We start from the raw sequence: 17,467 nt of genomic DNA, 5'->3' as shown, positions 1-17,467 counted from the left end.
CTGTAACAAACGGGTTGGGCATTCCTTGCTTACAATGATAATTATTTATTAGAAAAGTTGCTCAAAATGTTTCCCACTGTTTTGTAGACATTTTAGGTACCTTGTTATTATGGAATTGGCGATATTTTGGAATTATTAGTCAATTTTTCTTTCATAACAGTTGAATACAGTCCCTGGTCATATTATTAGACGCACCTTAATTTTTTTACAATCATTGACTTCCCATGCACCAGCTTTATGATACCGCTCATCTATCATTGTTATAAACCATCAAATTATGTTAAGAAACTATTGTTCTGTAGAAGTCACTTGTTTATGACGTATTTTACTTAACCAATCATATAATGCTTTCATTCAGAATTTCTAATATACAGAAATCAACAAATATGTATATATATATATATATATATATATATATATATATATATATATATATATATATATGTATGTATATTCCACTCGCTAAGAATGATCCAAAAAAAGGATGTGTGGTGGAGGCCAATTTTGTTTTAAATAATAAAATTTAATTAATAGTAAATAAATTTAATAAAATTAATAATAAATAAATATATTGAATAAAATACAAATATAAATAAATATAAATAAATGTAAATTAAAAATGGCGGGTCAACGGAGGGTACATCCGCGCGATGCGCGGGAAAAATAGATATACATATATCTCTATATATACATAAATTTAATTGAGGAAAATATAACTTAAAGTGGAAAAAAATTGTCTGCGAAGAAAAAAGTAAAAAGAAAATTTAGGGGAGGGATCTAGACTTATATAAAAAAACCTAGTAATTATATAATTTTCATTTCTTATGGCATAGATTCCATTATACCCAAACTTAATGAAATTTATAACATAAACTGTTAAAATAGCAATGTGTTATAATTTTAATATAAATACCTTTTCTTTTTTCTGCGATCAAAGTCACTTTTACTTCCAAGCGTACCAGCTACACACACACTGTCTCCGTAGTCTGGATCTGCTGGTGTACTTACACCCCCTATACCTGATACATCCCCCGGCATTGGTGTATCTTTCCCTTTGATCTAAGTAACAAAAAGATAAGGATTATTACACAGACCAAATGCTTTATAACCATCGTGGTCAAATTTCTCTTTTGCTTCCTCATAGAGGAAGCTTTGTTTTCATAAACTTCGTATATGGACCTTTGATCGCATAATTAGTAATTAGTAATTAGCACGATAAAACAGCTCTTTTGAAACAAAACTCTAACAAAAACTGTCTTAAAACTTATATTAATCCGATTTGCCTCGGTCTACGTACCCTAAGTTATTTGATAGATAGAGTATCATTAAAGAAAGATTGTTATTGAATTTGGCGAGGATCGGTAAAGGGATTACCGATTTCTGCTTAAAAAGTGTATAAGATGTACATGTAATTTTATATAGAGTATCATTAAAGGAAGGTTGTTTTAAATTTTGCGAGGATTGGTGAAAGGGTTACCGATTTCTGCCTGAAAAGTTACATGTTATAAGTTATACATATATATAGAGTATCATTAAAAGAAGGTTGGTATTGAATTTGGCGATAATCGTTAAAGGGTTCTTTCTTATAAAATTTTGAATTTTTTAAGAAATGTCCGTAGCTGCTTTAACTTCCGCCAATTTTGAGATATCGGGCTATTTATAATTCTATTATATTCTTCAATCTTTTCTATCTCTATTTCATATATAATTCTTTAAAATTTAGTTAATTTAAACCCAGCTCTATACGTGATCAAAGGTTCATAATTTTTTTAGAAATGTCTGTGGTATATAGCTATAACTTCCGCCAGTTTTGAGATATCAGGCTATTTATAATTCTATTATATTCTTCAGTCTTTTTTCTACTCCTATTTCATATATAATTCCTTAAGATTTGGTTGATTAAACCCAGCTTTATACGCGATTAAAGGTCCATATGCGAAGTCCATGTGGCCTGAATTCTCTAAGTCAACATTGATTTGATATTGCGTCGATTGTAAAACCCCACTTATGCTACTAAGCTAACCCTCTATCAATTCATAAAAAGATTAAATTTAAAATTTTAAAAGAGTGTGCAAATTAGAAACTTGCACATTGCTTTCTTATCATACAGATCGCTACCATTGCTCTTATTTTTTTAATCAATTTTTTATACATGCGGAAGTTTGTGAGGTTCACGGCAGTGAGGTTCTCCTTTTCTATGGAGAACGATCCAGTGGAGTAAATATACGTTAAATCTTTATGGTGCTTACGCACACACGCATGCACCTTCTTATAAATCTTATATTTACATTATATTAATTAATTTAAGATAATAATTATTTGCTTTATGGTATTTAATTAATTAATGACAATTAGGTAATATTGAAGTATTATACATTTTAAGAATAGTATATTAGAAATATACAATATTGGAAAACGTGATTCCTGTGTAAAACAATAAACTTTGTAAAAGATTAATACAGTAAAATGGAAAGAAAATCTTGTTTTTGTAAAAAATAATGTTACACAATGAAAAACAAGTGTAAAATCTATTCCATCAATAGATTTTGCACTTGTTTACAGATTGATTTTTATTTCTAATTTGACTTATATCCCGACAACAGTTGATTTTTCGAAGAGATTTACGCTGTTACAAAAGTTCCTAATTGTAAATTCATTGAGTACTATCGATAGAATGATTCAAAAGTACTCCATTTTATTTTAAAAAAGCAAATTTTAGTTGGTAATGTGGAAATCAGGGACACTCAAAGTTATTCGAGGTCGCCAAAGGATTCCCCTACTTGTCCTTGATATACGTTACATATAATATATATAATAAGTGTCTTTCCCTGAATGAAAAGTTCCAGTATCCTATCTTTAACCATTTTTGAAAAAAACGTAGTAAAACTTTTCATCACTTACACTCACTCTTACTCTGTATAAACAGAAATAAAAAGAAATTCTTTAGAATATTGTAAAATTAATAAAAATATCCTTATTTAATATCTTTATTTACATATATTAAAGCAATAAATATTTTAGATTGTATCCTGCAATATTAATACAAATCATATAAAAACTTTTTTACTTATACACTTTAAAACATATAAAATCTTTTTTATAAAGCAGAAAAGATAATAATTAATAAAAAACTTCCGGGACTGAGTAAATAGAGAGAAGCACGCCTGTCAAACGCGTCAGTGTTTTTTCGAACTTATCTGCCGTTCCTTCGCCGTGGGGCGACTTTGTTTCAGGTAGTTTGCATGCACAGATATGCAGGACTGACTGCAGATATAAATCGGCAGTGTGGGAGTCGAACTACAGACGATTTCGGGGATTCTGTGCTGCTGCGGAGGGTTTTTTTCAAATTTCCTCGGGTGATTTGTGCTGCTGCGATAATTTGGAAGTTAAGTGATAAAAGCGAAAACAGGCACGGAGAAATCGGAGTCGGAGTAGCACGAAAACATGTCGATAAAAAAGAGAGTGACAGGAGGAAAGAGGTGTGTTGAAGAGATAAAAAGCGAGAAAAGAATTCAGATGGACGAGAAGAAAGAGGAGGGCTAGAAAAAGGATATTAACTCGAAGAAAGGCGAGAAAAAGAATAGGACGATAGAAAAAGGTCCACAAGAGCGGTGGAGCTGTCAAGAATAAGATATAGGACGTAGGAAGCCAAGAATCAATTATAGAATATATACGTAAAGAAAAGAGGAAGGGAGGAAGAAAAAGGAAAATTTTGGTAAAGAAAAAAGAGTGATAAGATCGCCAAACAAGATAAAAAGAGACGAAAAGAAAGAAGAAGGCATGGAGGCGGAAAAAATCCTGAAAGAGATTTTAGCAAAAATGAATGAACAAGAGAGAGAAAGAAAGAAGGGTAAAGAAGAGATAATGAAAGAGATACACGCGACCTGAGAGAGGAATATAGAAAGAGAGAAATGCTTTGAAAAGAACAAAAAATGAGTTTAGAAAATAGAATAAAACATCTGGAAGAGAAAATAGAAAAAGTGGAAAAGAGTGAAGGTGAAAAGTTAGATTAGTGAACTAATGAAGAAGATGAAGGAGATGGAAAGAAATCCAAATTAACCGAAAGGAGAAGAAGGAAAAATAATATAATTATAAAAGAAATAAAAGTAGAAAATGGAGGTGAAAGAAAAGAGAAGATAGGGAAATTCCTTGAAGAAATCACCAAAAAGAAGATGGAAGTGGACGAAGTGCAGGCCGGGGAGAGTACAAAATGACGCTAGTCAGATTTAATAGATAAGAGGATAAAAAAGAAATAATGGCAAAGAGGAAGAAGATAGGAAGAGCAAGCAAGATATTTATGGATGACGATCTGACGGCAACAGAGAGGCAGATACACAAACTGTAGTATAGTAAAAGTAGAGAGAGAAAAGGGGAAGAAAGCAACGGTAGGATATCAAAAAATATAGATAGACAATTGCAAAAGGAAGTGGAATGAAAGCACCGAAATGCTAGAAAGCAGAGGTGTTTTTCGGAAAGAGTAGAGAAGAGATAAGACAGGGAGAAGGAGAGGAAGATAAGGCGGAAAAAGGAAGAGGATTAAGGATATGCTTTTGGAACGTAGTGGGACTAATTAATAAATGTGAAAATGTGAGGATTATTTGGAGAATTTTTACGTGATAGGACTAGTAGATGGATGAAAGAAGATAAATGGAGAAAGATTAAAAATAAGTTGTCCAGAAAAATTTGGAATTGTGTACCAGCGAGAAGGGAACACAGGAAAGGAAGAGCAAAAGGAGGGATAATAACAACATTGCAGTCAACAAGAATTTGAAACTTATAGAGATTAAAGAGATTAGCGACGAGGTAGTAGAAAGCAGATTAGAGTATAATGGAAACAAATGGAGAATAATCACGTTGTACAGTCAAAAGATGGACGATACGATGGAAACACTAAGGGAGAAGGTACAAGAAGAAAATGAAGAATGGTTGCTGGTACGAGGTGATATGAACGCGAAGACGGGAAGCAGAGGAGGACCGATAAATGAGGAAAAAGAGAAAGAAAAGAGGAGCGAGACCAGAAAGTTAGTAGATAAAGTTGTAAATAGAGAGGGACGTATATTAATAGATAAAATAGAAGAAAGATGGGCTATATTAAATGGGAGTTTCGGAAGGGATGGACTTATATAGGAGACTTAGGATCATCGGTTATAGATTATATCTTAGGGAATGACAGAGCAGGAGAAGAAATAAATATGGTTGAAGAAGACATTAGAACGGAATCGGACCATGTTCCGCTGGAGGTGGAGTTAACAGGACCACAGGTGATGGAGACAGGGAGAAGGAAGAAAGTAATGGAACTAGAGAGAAGCAACTGGACAGAAGAAGAGAGAAAAGAATATTATGAGAAATGTGAAGGATGGTCGAGTACACAAATAGATACAGAGGATATCTGGAAGGAGATGAATGAAAAAGTAAAAACCCCTATCACGAAGCATAAAAAAAGGATAATACCATGAAGATTAGGAAGAAGAGAATGGTACAATAAAGAATGGAAGGAAAGGAAAAGAAGATTGAGGAGATTAATGAGGGACTGGAAGAAGGGAAGGATCGGAAAAGAAGAGTATGTGAGGAAAAGAAAGAAGCACAAGGAATGGTGTAAGGAGCAGAAGGGGAGACATGAAAGCGAAGAAGAAGAAGAAAAGATAAGGAACATTAAAAACGAAGCAGAAGCTTGGAAGTATATAAATAAATACAAAAAAAAGAAAACTGAGGGGATAAGCGAGGAGATACAAATGAACGAGTGGAGAGATCACTTCATGGAAATGATAGGAGGAATAAAGGAAAGAGTGGTGCTAGACATAAAGAGGGAGAAGAGGATGGCACGAGAGTGGAGGTAACAGAGGGAATCGAAGAAATATCGAGAGAAGAGATGATTGAAGTAATAAAGAAACTGAAGCTGAGAAAGGCAACAGGAGAGGACAGGATTGAGAACGATGCGTGGAGATTTATGCAAAAAAATGTAGGTGAAGAATTGCTGAAGTTAATCAACAGAATCTGGAAAGGAGAGGGCATACCGGGAGATTGGAATAAAGGTATGATTAGTCCAATACATAAAAGAGAAGAGAGAAACGACCCGAAAAATTACCGGGGAGTTACGTTAATGAATACGGCGTACAAAATATATGCAAGTATCTTATGCGAGGTTAGAGAAGGTTGAGTCTAAGTTAAGGGAAGTGCAATTCGGGTTTAGAAAGAACAGAGGAACGATGGATGCAGTATACACGGTAAACTATGTAGCAAATAAGGAGCTGAGTAAGAAGAGTGGAAAGGTTTTTGCATTCTTTGTTGATCTCAAGGCAGCTTTCGATAAAATTGATAGAAGGAAATTGAATGAAACAATGAAGAAGATAGGAATTGAAGATAATTTGAGACGAAGAATAATGGAAACATACAAAGAAACGAAAAATGTAGTGAAGATAAGGGATAAGAAGACAGAGGAATTTTGGACAGAAAAGAGACTAATTGTAAGACAAGAATGCCCGTTGAGTCCAAACCTATTCAATTTATACATCATGCATTTAGAGGAAGGAATGGAAAAAGGACAAGCAGGAGGCCTTGTGATAGGGAAAGAAAAATTCTGGACAATATCATATGCAGATGACGTAGTGTTAATGGCGACGAGAGAGGCAGAATTGAAGGAAATGATGAGGAGGTTCAAGAGGTATTTGGAAAGGAAGGGTTTGAGTTTGAGTCCAGAGAAATAAAAAATAATTGTGTTCGAGAAAGCTATGGAAAGAAGGAAGAAAAGGGAGTGGAAATGGAGAGAAAAAGACATAAAGGAGATCAAAGAAATAAAATATCTGGGATATATACTACAGAAAAATGGGGTAGCGGAGAATCATATAAAAGATAGGCTGAAGAAGGCTACAATAGCGATGAAGAGGACATGGAGCATAGGAGAGAGAATATTTAAAGGAGATTTTAGAAGAAGGATGAAGATGTTCGAGGCACTGGTAGAAAGCGTGGAATTATACGGAGCTGAAATATGGGGGTGGCTATACGAAAGTAGATTAGATGTGATAAAAAGAAAGTATGTTAAATGGATTTTAGGATTAGATAGAAGAACGCCGAATTATATAATATCAGAAGAAGCCAAAATAAAGGAAATAAAAGTGAGGGCAATAAGGAGAGCTGTGAGGTATGAGGAGAAGTCGAGACAGTCAGAGAAGAAAATAGTTCAAGCATGTATAAAGGATCTAGATAGGAGCAGGCCAAGGAAAGAGGAAAGTAATTGGGAGAAGAAGAGAAGGAAACTGATAGAGAGAGGGCAGGAATGGAGAAGGAGCAGCTGGGGAGAGAAATGGAGGCAGAGGACAGGGAGGCGGCGGAGAATTTCGTAAAGAGGATAGAGGAAAAGAAGGAGGAGGAGAGACAGATAAAGATAAACGAGTCAAGATACAATAGTAACTATAAAGAGATTTTAACAGGAGTTACCAAAGTATTTACTAGGAAAGTAGAAGAAAAAGGATAAAATGTTGATAGCTTTTATATGTAAATTTAAAATTAATTCCGTTATTATTTAGACTTCTTATTCCTTCGTTCCTAATTATTGCAATTATGACAAAATTAAGAGCTATTTATTTTACAAATTACGAATTTAAAAAAAAATACTGAAATGAAGAAATAAAGAATTTTCACAAAATATGTATAAAATTTCGTACTCATAATATCATTTTTTTACTTGCAAAAAATATAGTAAGAAAGGAGAGTACAATCTATATATAAACATGAAAAAGTATCAACAGTTAAATATTGTGAAGAAACATTCTTTAAAATAAAACGAAACTCATCTAAAATTCTAAACAGAATATATAACATGTGTATTTGTATACTCGCAAAATAAAAATGAAATTTTTGAAGAGCCAGTTTTGACAAGTTTCCTGAAAAAGTTCTAAATTTTCTAGATCTTTCAAACCAGTAAATATCTCAAATACAAATCTTTATATAATTGAATTGCTTATATAAGGCTCCCGGATACCCGGCCGCCATGTTAGATCATGACTTCAGAGGCGAGAAATGACACACTGCACTGATCACTTCGAAGTGATCTGAAAGTGTTAATTTCTGCAAATATCTTTTTATTTGGAAATTGCACGCAAGAATTCTCAGCGTGTCATTTCTCACCTCTGACGTCACGAGCTCATATGACCGCGGCGAGAACCTATAAGAACCTTAAGAAGTTTCAAAAAATTATTGGGACATTCATTATTATATGTGAGCCTTCGAGAAAATAACTGAACAGTGCCGTCCCAGATAGCCAAGCGTGATAGAGCATATTGAGCAAACTAATGCATTACATGTGTTTTCATATATTTGCTGTAAATTTGCTGACATCGAAATATAAACACACGTTACAAATACAGCTACATGACTGCTTATACATGCAATCAGTTGACGCAATTTCAAGAGCGATGTCAGCAAATTTACAGCAAATATATGAAAACACATGCAATGCATTAGTTTGCTCAATATGCTCTATCACGCTTGGCTATCTGGGTCGATACCTGCGTGAAAAGAACATATTATACCCTCGTGAAACCTCACAGACTTCCGTATTAGAAATAATAATATGGGAATAGAAGAAAAAATCTTTCACCTTCTCCTTTTTGCTGAAAAATCTACCAAGGCTACTCTTAATGCTTTTCTTTTTCTGCGCAGCCGCGACCGCGGCTGCCGTGGCCGGACTCATGGTCGACTGCATGTGCAGATGCGATGTCGATAATTGTCCGATGGGCAGTCCAACGCTGGAGAAGTTGTTCTTGTGCAAACTGTCCTGGCTGCTGTGACGTGAGGACAATGGGGAAGGAGGAGTTCCAGAATTGAGTGCGCCGTTGTTATGCTGCCCATGCCTGCTGCATGGAGCGCTAATCTAGTTTCTATTTCTACTCTAATCAATGCTATTACAATCTAGCTCACACAAAAACGTTAGCCTTTTCATATTTCTCTTCTCCTGTTCTATATATTTTAGATGTGTAAATTCACTCGGTACCTTTACATTCGGTACCTTATAACTCCGTTTTAAGATTAAATAATTTTCGGCTCTTTTGTGGTTTGCAAGTGTGGACTTCTACATTTACAAAACAAAACATAAGCTTCGGTGAAGCAGACAACAAAATCTCACAAAATAGTCATAAATGGTGTTTGAAAAACAACATTTGAGGCACTGTACCTTTTTCGCGTTTTAATTAGAAAAGAAGCTTCTAAAGCATTGAAAACCTTGGAAAATTAATTTGTTTTGTTCTGGTTGAAAGTACTATGGCCAATACGTGCAAAAAGTGATATTAGGGTTTTTTCGGAACTAGGTTTTATTTTGCAACACGATAACGCTCAGTCACAAAAGAAACGAAATACATATGCACGTGATACTGCCCAATTTTAAATAGCACATTCAAATAACAGTAAAAAAAAATAAATCAGTATTATTAAAGTAAAATTAATAAAATTAACATATCTAATAAAGCATATCTAATAAATAATGAGAAACATGAACAGAGAAAAATGTATAAAAAATTAATTCTACGATGCGCCGTATTTGCATAGAATATCGATGACTGATCTGCAACCTTTTTATAAGTTAGAATTGTCACAAAAGCAAGTGATTACAAAGATACAGAGAAAAAAGGCTGAAAGTATAATAAGATAACTCCACAAGTACAATGCTGCTATATAAAACAAAACATATTTCATGAATAAACTCGATGCCTCTTTAAATCGCAATATATTTTGCACCATTATATTCATTACTGTCTACGGTGTCGAGTCTGTATCTTTGTAACGTATTCGTGCGAGACAACCTTATACGCAAGACAGATCGACGCGTTTCGCGTAGTAAATCCAACTTTTTCGATTCCATTAGTCTCTTCGTCTGCCTAAGATCGCGATGCCTGTCATAAATTGGGCAGGCTCGAAAATACGATGAATGTGAAAACAAGCTAGTAAGCAGTCTCTCCTGAGATTTTTTGGTATCTATTGGAACTATTGGTCGTTTCCATACCACTGTGCTCGAGAATCGATACTGCGGGCATATAAGTGATACTTTGCACGCTATATCTTTTTACATCTTCAAGAAAGATGTTTAAGAATATGATATAGTTATTTGAACAATGAACAAATTACCATCAACGTGACTTAGGCTGATTTGAAAGCCACTCATCTCATTCCCACAAGAGCCATTCAAATGCGTCGTGCACAGCGGCATATAAGGCTGCGTTCGGAAACGTCACCCGAGTGCACACGAGTATACTTCCTTCTCTTTCTATCTTAGCGAGTTAGAAGGAGAAGGGAGTATACCCGGGTGACGTTTCCGAACGCAGCCTAATTATGTGATTTACATGCAATATTAGTATTATTAATTAACCTGTGCGTGGGGAAACCAGCACTCGGAAATCCGCTCTGTCCGGTACGTCTGATAGCACAAACAATGTAAAGTACTAACTTAAGCAATAATAATAAACTTCGGCTAATCTCAACTCCATATATACAATATAATTAAGATGTAACAGATATATAAAAATTAAAGTTTCCCCACATTGCATATATCCTTTGTAATGATTTTTGGCACGACTATAAGATATTCGATATTTCACTTGTTCTATTTTAGAAATGCGATTGCCAAAATGTCAAAAATAATTTACATTATAAAAATATATAAATTAGTTTGTCTTAGGAATCGAGATTTCTCTCCTAACAAAATATAAAATATACCTTCTAAGTTCTTCCTGGCTATGGGCCAATGCTTGAACGACTCGTTCCAATCTCAGAGACCTGGCTGTTAAAGGAGATGCTGCGTCGCTGCCACCACTTCCAACACCACCGGTACTATCTCTTTCGCTAACCGAGTGCAGTTCCTCTCCTGACAACTGCAACTGTTACAGATGGGAAGTGTTATTCCATTTCTGTATGCAATTTATATGGTATATCAAATATGGTTTCTCTATCAAAACTTTTTAATGATAAAGTCTTTGGTCAACTTAAAGTCGATTATAGCAGAAATGTCACAGGAGAACATCAAAACATTTATTACAACATTCCAATTTTCGTGCACCATATCTTTTTGTGCTTAAGATTCACTAATTAATTCTATGAACTCAACACCATCTGAAATTAAGTGCAGGCTAATACATTGTTATCCGTTCAGCCTTTCAAAGTTTATTTTGCGAAAGCTTTTTTTTCAATCGCTTATAAATCGGAAATTATCGATATATTTTTTTAATATTTTTATTAAGAAAAAAAATTGTCCAAGCAAGCTGTCATTAAGAAAATATCCTTTGAGACGTCATATGTATAAAATATGTTTCTAATAAATATATAAATATCTCATAATATCATTATGGTACTGTATATTGCAATTTATTATTTGTCAAGTTATTATCTATCTTTGATGCCAAGAAAAAGACAGTTTTTCATTTTTCTCTTAACAGTTTTGAGTTTTTCTTATATAATACTGAATTTCTAAGAAGGGTTTCAGCAATTTTTTCTAGCTAGAAAAAGTATACTAAAATTAATTAAAATTTCAATTAATAAAAATTATTTCAAAATATAATTTTATTGTAAACCTTATTCAAAAAATATTTTGCGTTAATCTAATAACAATTATCTAAATTGAGTTACTAGCTAACCTGACTGGCAGGAAGAGATTCCGATAATTGACCCGGACTAACTAAGGAAGCGGCATATTGATGTAAATGCGCCGGAGACATTGACGCAGGTGCCTACGTGAAAAAGAAAATACAGAAATATATTATAAGCAATATGATCGCTTTGCTCATACTCTATGTAATCAAACCGACATAAATAAATAATTATTGCATTTACGTGATTACTAACGGTGTGGTACTTATGCAAATAATCCCTGTTTGGACTGTGGTGCGATTTTGGTGTAGATCGGCCGCTCAGTGGCGGCGATGCTCGTTCGAGGCTTCGGCCCCTTGCTAATAGATTCATGTGTTCGAGGCTGCCGACGCGAGACTCCAGTTCTTCCGCACGTGCTTCCGTACTCTGTTTTTCTTCCTACAAAATTCTCCATGTTTAATCGCCCCGGACTTAAAAATTATTGATTCTTTGAGATTTAAAGAAGGATGAATATTAAAATAGACAAAAATCAGTGTGTAAATAGAATCTGTTGAGTCTGCAATACTTTATTTCATCAACTTTTACATTAATATTCTAAATTTATATAAGACAGATCTATGCATTTAAAATTGTATAACCAATTACCTGAATTAATCTAATTTCCTTATTAATAGCATCTAATTGTTCTTGCAGCATCAATGCCAATGTTTGGGCATCCGTATGCCCGGTAGGGCTAATTACGTCTGCCGCACAACTGAAGATACTTTCGTTATCCCCGTCGCCTTCTGCGTCACTCGAAACATCAAACGCTTGTTGGACATTAGCGAGCACATGTGCTTGTTGCAACTTTTCCCACTCCTGCTCCGCCAAAGTCCGTGCAACATAATTCTAAAGTATCCAAACTCATGTTATATTTATTTTTAGACTTACATAGTATGATTAATTAATACAGTTTATAACTTAATATAAAGGATACCAGTACCTTCGATGAATCATCTTCGATTGACCGTTTACCTCCTCTTCTAGGCAACGAGTGTGTGTCGAAACTGCTGTGACTTGCGCTCCTCGAGAAGGAGCCTGGATCCACAGCGTTTGGCGACAAACTTCTCGTTAATGCGTCTGTTTGTTGAATATTAAACGCAATTTCCTGCTGGAGCATTTGTCTTTTAACGTTGTCGATTTCCAGACGCGCCTTGCCCAATTCTTTAACAATGTCAGTTTTTTCGTTTTGCAAATCCTCCGCCACTTTTCTCGTTTTTTCGAGTTCCTGAGTAAGCGCGTTCTTTTCTTCTAACGCGTGCATTCTTTCTTTCAAATGCACTTGCAATCTTTCATTGGATTCTAAGCAAAAATTTAAACTCTTAACTTAATGTCACTTAAATCCTTAATGTATCATATTTTTTATAGTAATAAACAACTACATAAATATGCATATAGGCAAGTATATAAAGTGCAGCACCAAATATCTGTTGTTTTTCAAAATATGAGAATTTTTGTTAATATCATATTTATAAGAAGTCATAGAATTTTTTGAAAGGTCAACTATAGTAATAGATAGAAAATTCAAACTGCATCTCATTCCTAACATTATTTCATGATTAAAGATAATAAAGATACTTAAATATTAAGCATTATTTAAATTATTCTTCTAGATTCTAGACAGCAAATGTATTTTCTCGTTTCTCTAATAACTGTTCAACAAAAAAAATTGCACAAGAACGAGAATAATTGTAGTTTTTTGTACGCTAAATATGATCCCGTTTACTAAATTGCTCTATTACGTCACTGTTCGGCGTATCGCCTTGTACATAGTGTAGTCGTTAGTCTAGCCACTTTATGTTCATATAGTTGTATATAATTCATACTTACAAGTAACACTACCCAAGTGTAAATCGCCGATTTGGATAATGTTTTAATATGTTTTAGTAGACGTAAAAATAAGACATACGTATTTTTTTTTATCTGCGGAAAACCATATTTAGGGTGTGAAACACCCCTTTGAATTTATGGGTATCGATTTAATTGTTTTGTATATAAGGATTCAGTATTTTCGGCCCGAACCAAATAAAATAGTTGCATTATCAAGAGATATGAAAAATGAAAAATTTTTGACTCGGTTCGATCATTTTTAGGGGGTAAACCACCCCCTGTATTTAAAACAAAAATTTAAAAAATGCCCAGATAATTGCAAATTTCATTCAAAAATTTTGAAAAAAATATATGTTACACTCGCATTCAAAACAAAAGTGAGACTGTTTGAGGATTTAAGGGTGACCACCCTTTTATCGAATTTCTAACGTAACATTTAAATTTATCCCGAAATAATGGTAAACAGTTTCATTTATCGTCAAATTAATTAATATTTACAAATTAGTCTGATCAACCCTTCAATTCTATAAGGGGGTGAGGGAAAGTAGGTTTTCTCTGTATATGTCAATGTGCTGTCCATTGCCTCAAATAATAATCCAATAAAATGCCATAACCGTTAATCCATTTTTCAGAACAGTGCTACGCCGACCGTATCAGCTGTCAATTTTTCATTGCACTGTTACTACACTTTCTATATTAGGACCAGCAAATTAATAAGCAGGTAAACATACAATATGCTTTCATCTTTCATTTGAGCGCTTATATTCAATCGTACGGTGACTCCTTCTTATTTAAGATCTTCCGTAAGAATTGTTCATATTTCATCTCTCGATTCAAGATGGCTGACATGGGTATCCAGGGCCCTTAAAAGGAATTTGTTATGTCGATTATGATTAGAAAGATATTGATGATTTACATTTCGTCAAAGTTGCGATCATTAGGATCTATGAAATATTTTTTAATTGTTGTAAAAACTTGAGGATTTTTTTAGATCACGGAATACTAATTTGATGTTATCGTTAATCAATTTAAAATGGCAAAGCCAATATGGCGGATATCAAAATTAAAAATGGTCTAATTTTTACTTTTAATATCCACCATATTGGTTATTTTAATTTTATCAATTTTGACATCAGATTAATATTCAGCGACTTAAAAAATCCTTAAGTTTGAATAACATAATTAAAAAAAAATGTCATAGGTCCTTAATGGCTATGTAAGTCAACTTTGACGCAACAGGCTATGTGAATCAACATCTTTTTAACTTTTTAATATACAACAAATTCCTTTTAAGGATTAAAAGTCATAACAATATACTTAATTTTGATTACAATAAAACTTCTTCAACATGTCACATATTGTAGATACCTATATTATGCCAAAATATACTAAAATATCCTTTTTTTTGCAACTTTAATTGCAAATTTCTTAAAATTGCGACGTGACAGAGCAACTTGGCAAACAGGATCATATTCAGGATTCAGCGTCCAAAAAACTATAAAGAACTGTTATTTTCGTTTTTGTACTAAAAAAAAAGTAATTTTTTGTTGAACAGTATAATAATAATATAATATATACTTAAATCATTTTTGTTTATAATCCCACAAACAATTATTAAGACAATCTGATATAGAAAAAAATAGTGCGTCGAAATTACCAGATAAAAGTTTATCAACGGTTGTACTAAGACGCGTGTTATGCTCCTCATTCATCTTTAACCGTTGATTAACACGCATCACTTCTGCGTTCTTTTCTTCTAATTGTGCTTCCAGTCTTTGAATTCTATCCTCCGCGCTACCATGTCTCTCCTGAGCCTGCTTAAATTTCGCATAATTAAAATCATTGATTTATTTGTAATATTAGCAACTTCCATAATAATGTATCTAATTTAATTACTGTTATTGAAAGCTGATATTTACGAAACTATCTCTCATTACTTTTAACAAATTTCGATTTCATCTCAATGGCAAATGTCAATTCTCATGATTGATTGGAATAGATTGGGTAGAAGATGATTATATATATATATATCAAAATGTAAAATTTAGGGCAAGTAATGAATATAACTTATATTGTACGTTTCTCTCTCTCTCTCTCTCTCTCTCTCTCTCTCTCTCTCTCTCTCTATATATATATATATATATATATATATATATATATATATATATATATATATATATATATATATATATATATATATATATATAAAATCATATTTATATATAATTTCTTCTAATACTTCTATATAATCTAAATGAAACATTCTATAATAGAAACAGTAAGAAAATAAAACGTGTTGTATATGAGCGAGAAAAAAGAGACAGAGAATGTATTATATCAATAAACACATTCAAAGGTAACACACTATTCATAAACTATAAATTATGATATTTGAAACATATCCGTCATTTGCAGAAGTAAAAGATTTTGTACAGACCAGGTTAACTTCCACTATTCATGCTGCGTTATATCAGTTTGCAAATCATATAACATAGGACATAATCAATTTTCAAAAGTATGAAAAAAATTATGTAACTAAAAATTATTGATGCACATAAATTTAATTTGTAAATTTAGCTTGTATTTAAATTTAGCAATTTGTGTGTTTTAGCGTAAATATTATAAAGACACACTGCGGTGCACAAAAATACTTGATCTGTATGTATGCTGAATGCTATTATTATGCTTCATACATATAGTAGTACAGAGCATAGAGCAGCAAATTATTGTCGTTTGATAAAATTAACTTAAATATAATAAGAACACAACTCTGTGGTAATAATGCACGTTAAGAAAGAGAAGCTCTCTAGATACAAATCGTATCTCGGGAATGTTAAAGTGCAGAGGAATAAAAAAAGGGAGAGCTGATGTGACATGATATGATTCCCCTGCGTACCTGGTTGGGCCTCCTCACCTGCGTCAGAGCCTCCATCCTCTGCTTCAATTGCTCTTCCATTTCTGGTAACTTAGCATATTGAGCTAGTTTCTGTTCCGCGAGTTCTAGTTTCTCTTGTATAGCCGCAATTTTTTCCTCTTGGAGCTTTAGTAAATTCAATTAATCATAAGAAAATGATTGTGTTATATAATTATAATAAAGAAAGAGAAAATAAAGATTAATATGTAATTTACCTTTAATTGAGCTTTCTTATGTTGCAACTCTTGCTCCAGCTTCTCATTGAGGTCGTGAAGACTAGTAGACTCCCGTTGAGCATTGAGATATCGTTTTTCTAGAGTTGCTATTCGCTCCTCTTGGTCCTCTTTTTGTGCCACGTTCTCTCGCAAGTCTCTTTGCAGTTTAAGACCTGCCTCTTGTGCCTTCAGAAGATCTTTTTGCGTTTTGGATAGCGTTTCCTCTAACTCGGCAACGCGTCCACTTAGTTCCGCTACCCGTCGTTGCCATGTACTTAATTCTGAGCTCTAAAATAATATTTATAATATTTTATATCGGCGTATTTTCACGAGTCTAGATATATTATTGATTAATGATTAAATAATAAATGTTTAGTTACATTAAATACTGGATTGTCCCATAATTAATGCGGTTTTTTAGAGATATTTTTGAAATAAAACAAAAAATTCGACATTTTTATTTTAATCCAAAATATATTTTCCATTATTATTTACAACTTTTTCCCATCTTAATCTGTTTCAATTTTTTGACAATAAAAGTTCTTTCAGTTTCTTTCACTTTTGAGCTAAAGAAGAAATCATTAGCTTTCTCTTATAATGCATTATTTATGGGATGACCCAATATATGTAAGTTATGTGTATGTAATATAATATATACTTCTATAAATATATATACATATATATAGGGTGCTACGAAAGTTTTACAATACGCAACATTTATTGGATAGAGCGGGATGAGCTTTGTTGTATTCGAAGGAGCGTTCAAAATTAGGTCGGGAAAGACTTGCCTGCAGTACATTCCGAGCAAGCAGTGAGAAAAGATTAGAAAATAATATCATGGACAAAATAAGAGTCTCGTGCGATTATTCATTATAACTTTCACGTGGTTTGTTTGTAG

At 33.2% G+C, this 17,467-nt stretch overlaps 1 protein-coding gene and 1 pseudogene across 18 annotated transcripts in view; one reads left to right on the top strand and one right to left on the bottom strand.

Annotated features, from left to right (window-relative positions):
* Liprin-alpha (PTPRF interacting protein alpha) overlaps positions 1-17,467 on the bottom strand; it is a 49,285-nt gene that overhangs the window by 9,343 nt on the left and 22,475 nt on the right. For 6 of the 18 annotated variants that reach the window (XM_071794692.1, XM_071794693.1, XM_071794694.1 and 3 more), the window contains 11 exons: positions 16,570-16,857; positions 16,337-16,480; positions 15,098-15,257; positions 12,554-12,912; positions 12,217-12,459; positions 11,815-12,009; positions 11,619-11,711; positions 10,705-10,865; positions 10,358-10,405; positions 8,597-8,852; positions 914-1,059 (listed from right to left, as the gene is read on the bottom strand). In XM_071794692.1, coding sequence (XP_071650793.1) covers positions 914-1,059; positions 8,597-8,852; positions 10,358-10,405; positions 10,705-10,865; positions 11,619-11,711; positions 11,815-12,009; positions 12,217-12,459; positions 12,554-12,912; positions 15,098-15,257; positions 16,337-16,480; positions 16,570-16,857 — 2,093 coding nt within the window. The remainder of the gene's footprint in view (positions 1-913; positions 1,060-8,596; positions 8,853-10,357; positions 10,406-10,704; positions 10,866-11,618; positions 11,712-11,814; positions 12,010-12,216; positions 12,460-12,553; positions 12,913-15,097; positions 15,258-16,336; positions 16,481-16,569; positions 16,858-17,467) is intronic. The other 12 variants (XM_071794697.1, XM_071794709.1, XM_071794696.1 and 9 more) reach the window with 11 other exon arrangements.
* On the top strand, positions 6,379-8,615 carry LOC139822745 (uncharacterized; annotated as a pseudogene).

Source organism: Temnothorax longispinosus, chromosome 12 (assembly GCF_030848805.1).
Source record: "Temnothorax longispinosus isolate EJ_2023e chromosome 12, Tlon_JGU_v1, whole genome shotgun sequence".
NCBI classification, from domain to species: Eukaryota; Metazoa; Arthropoda; class Insecta; order Hymenoptera; family Formicidae; genus Temnothorax; species Temnothorax longispinosus.
Note: the sequence above shows the minus strand (reverse complement) of the source record. Positions and strands in the feature narration are given on the sequence as shown.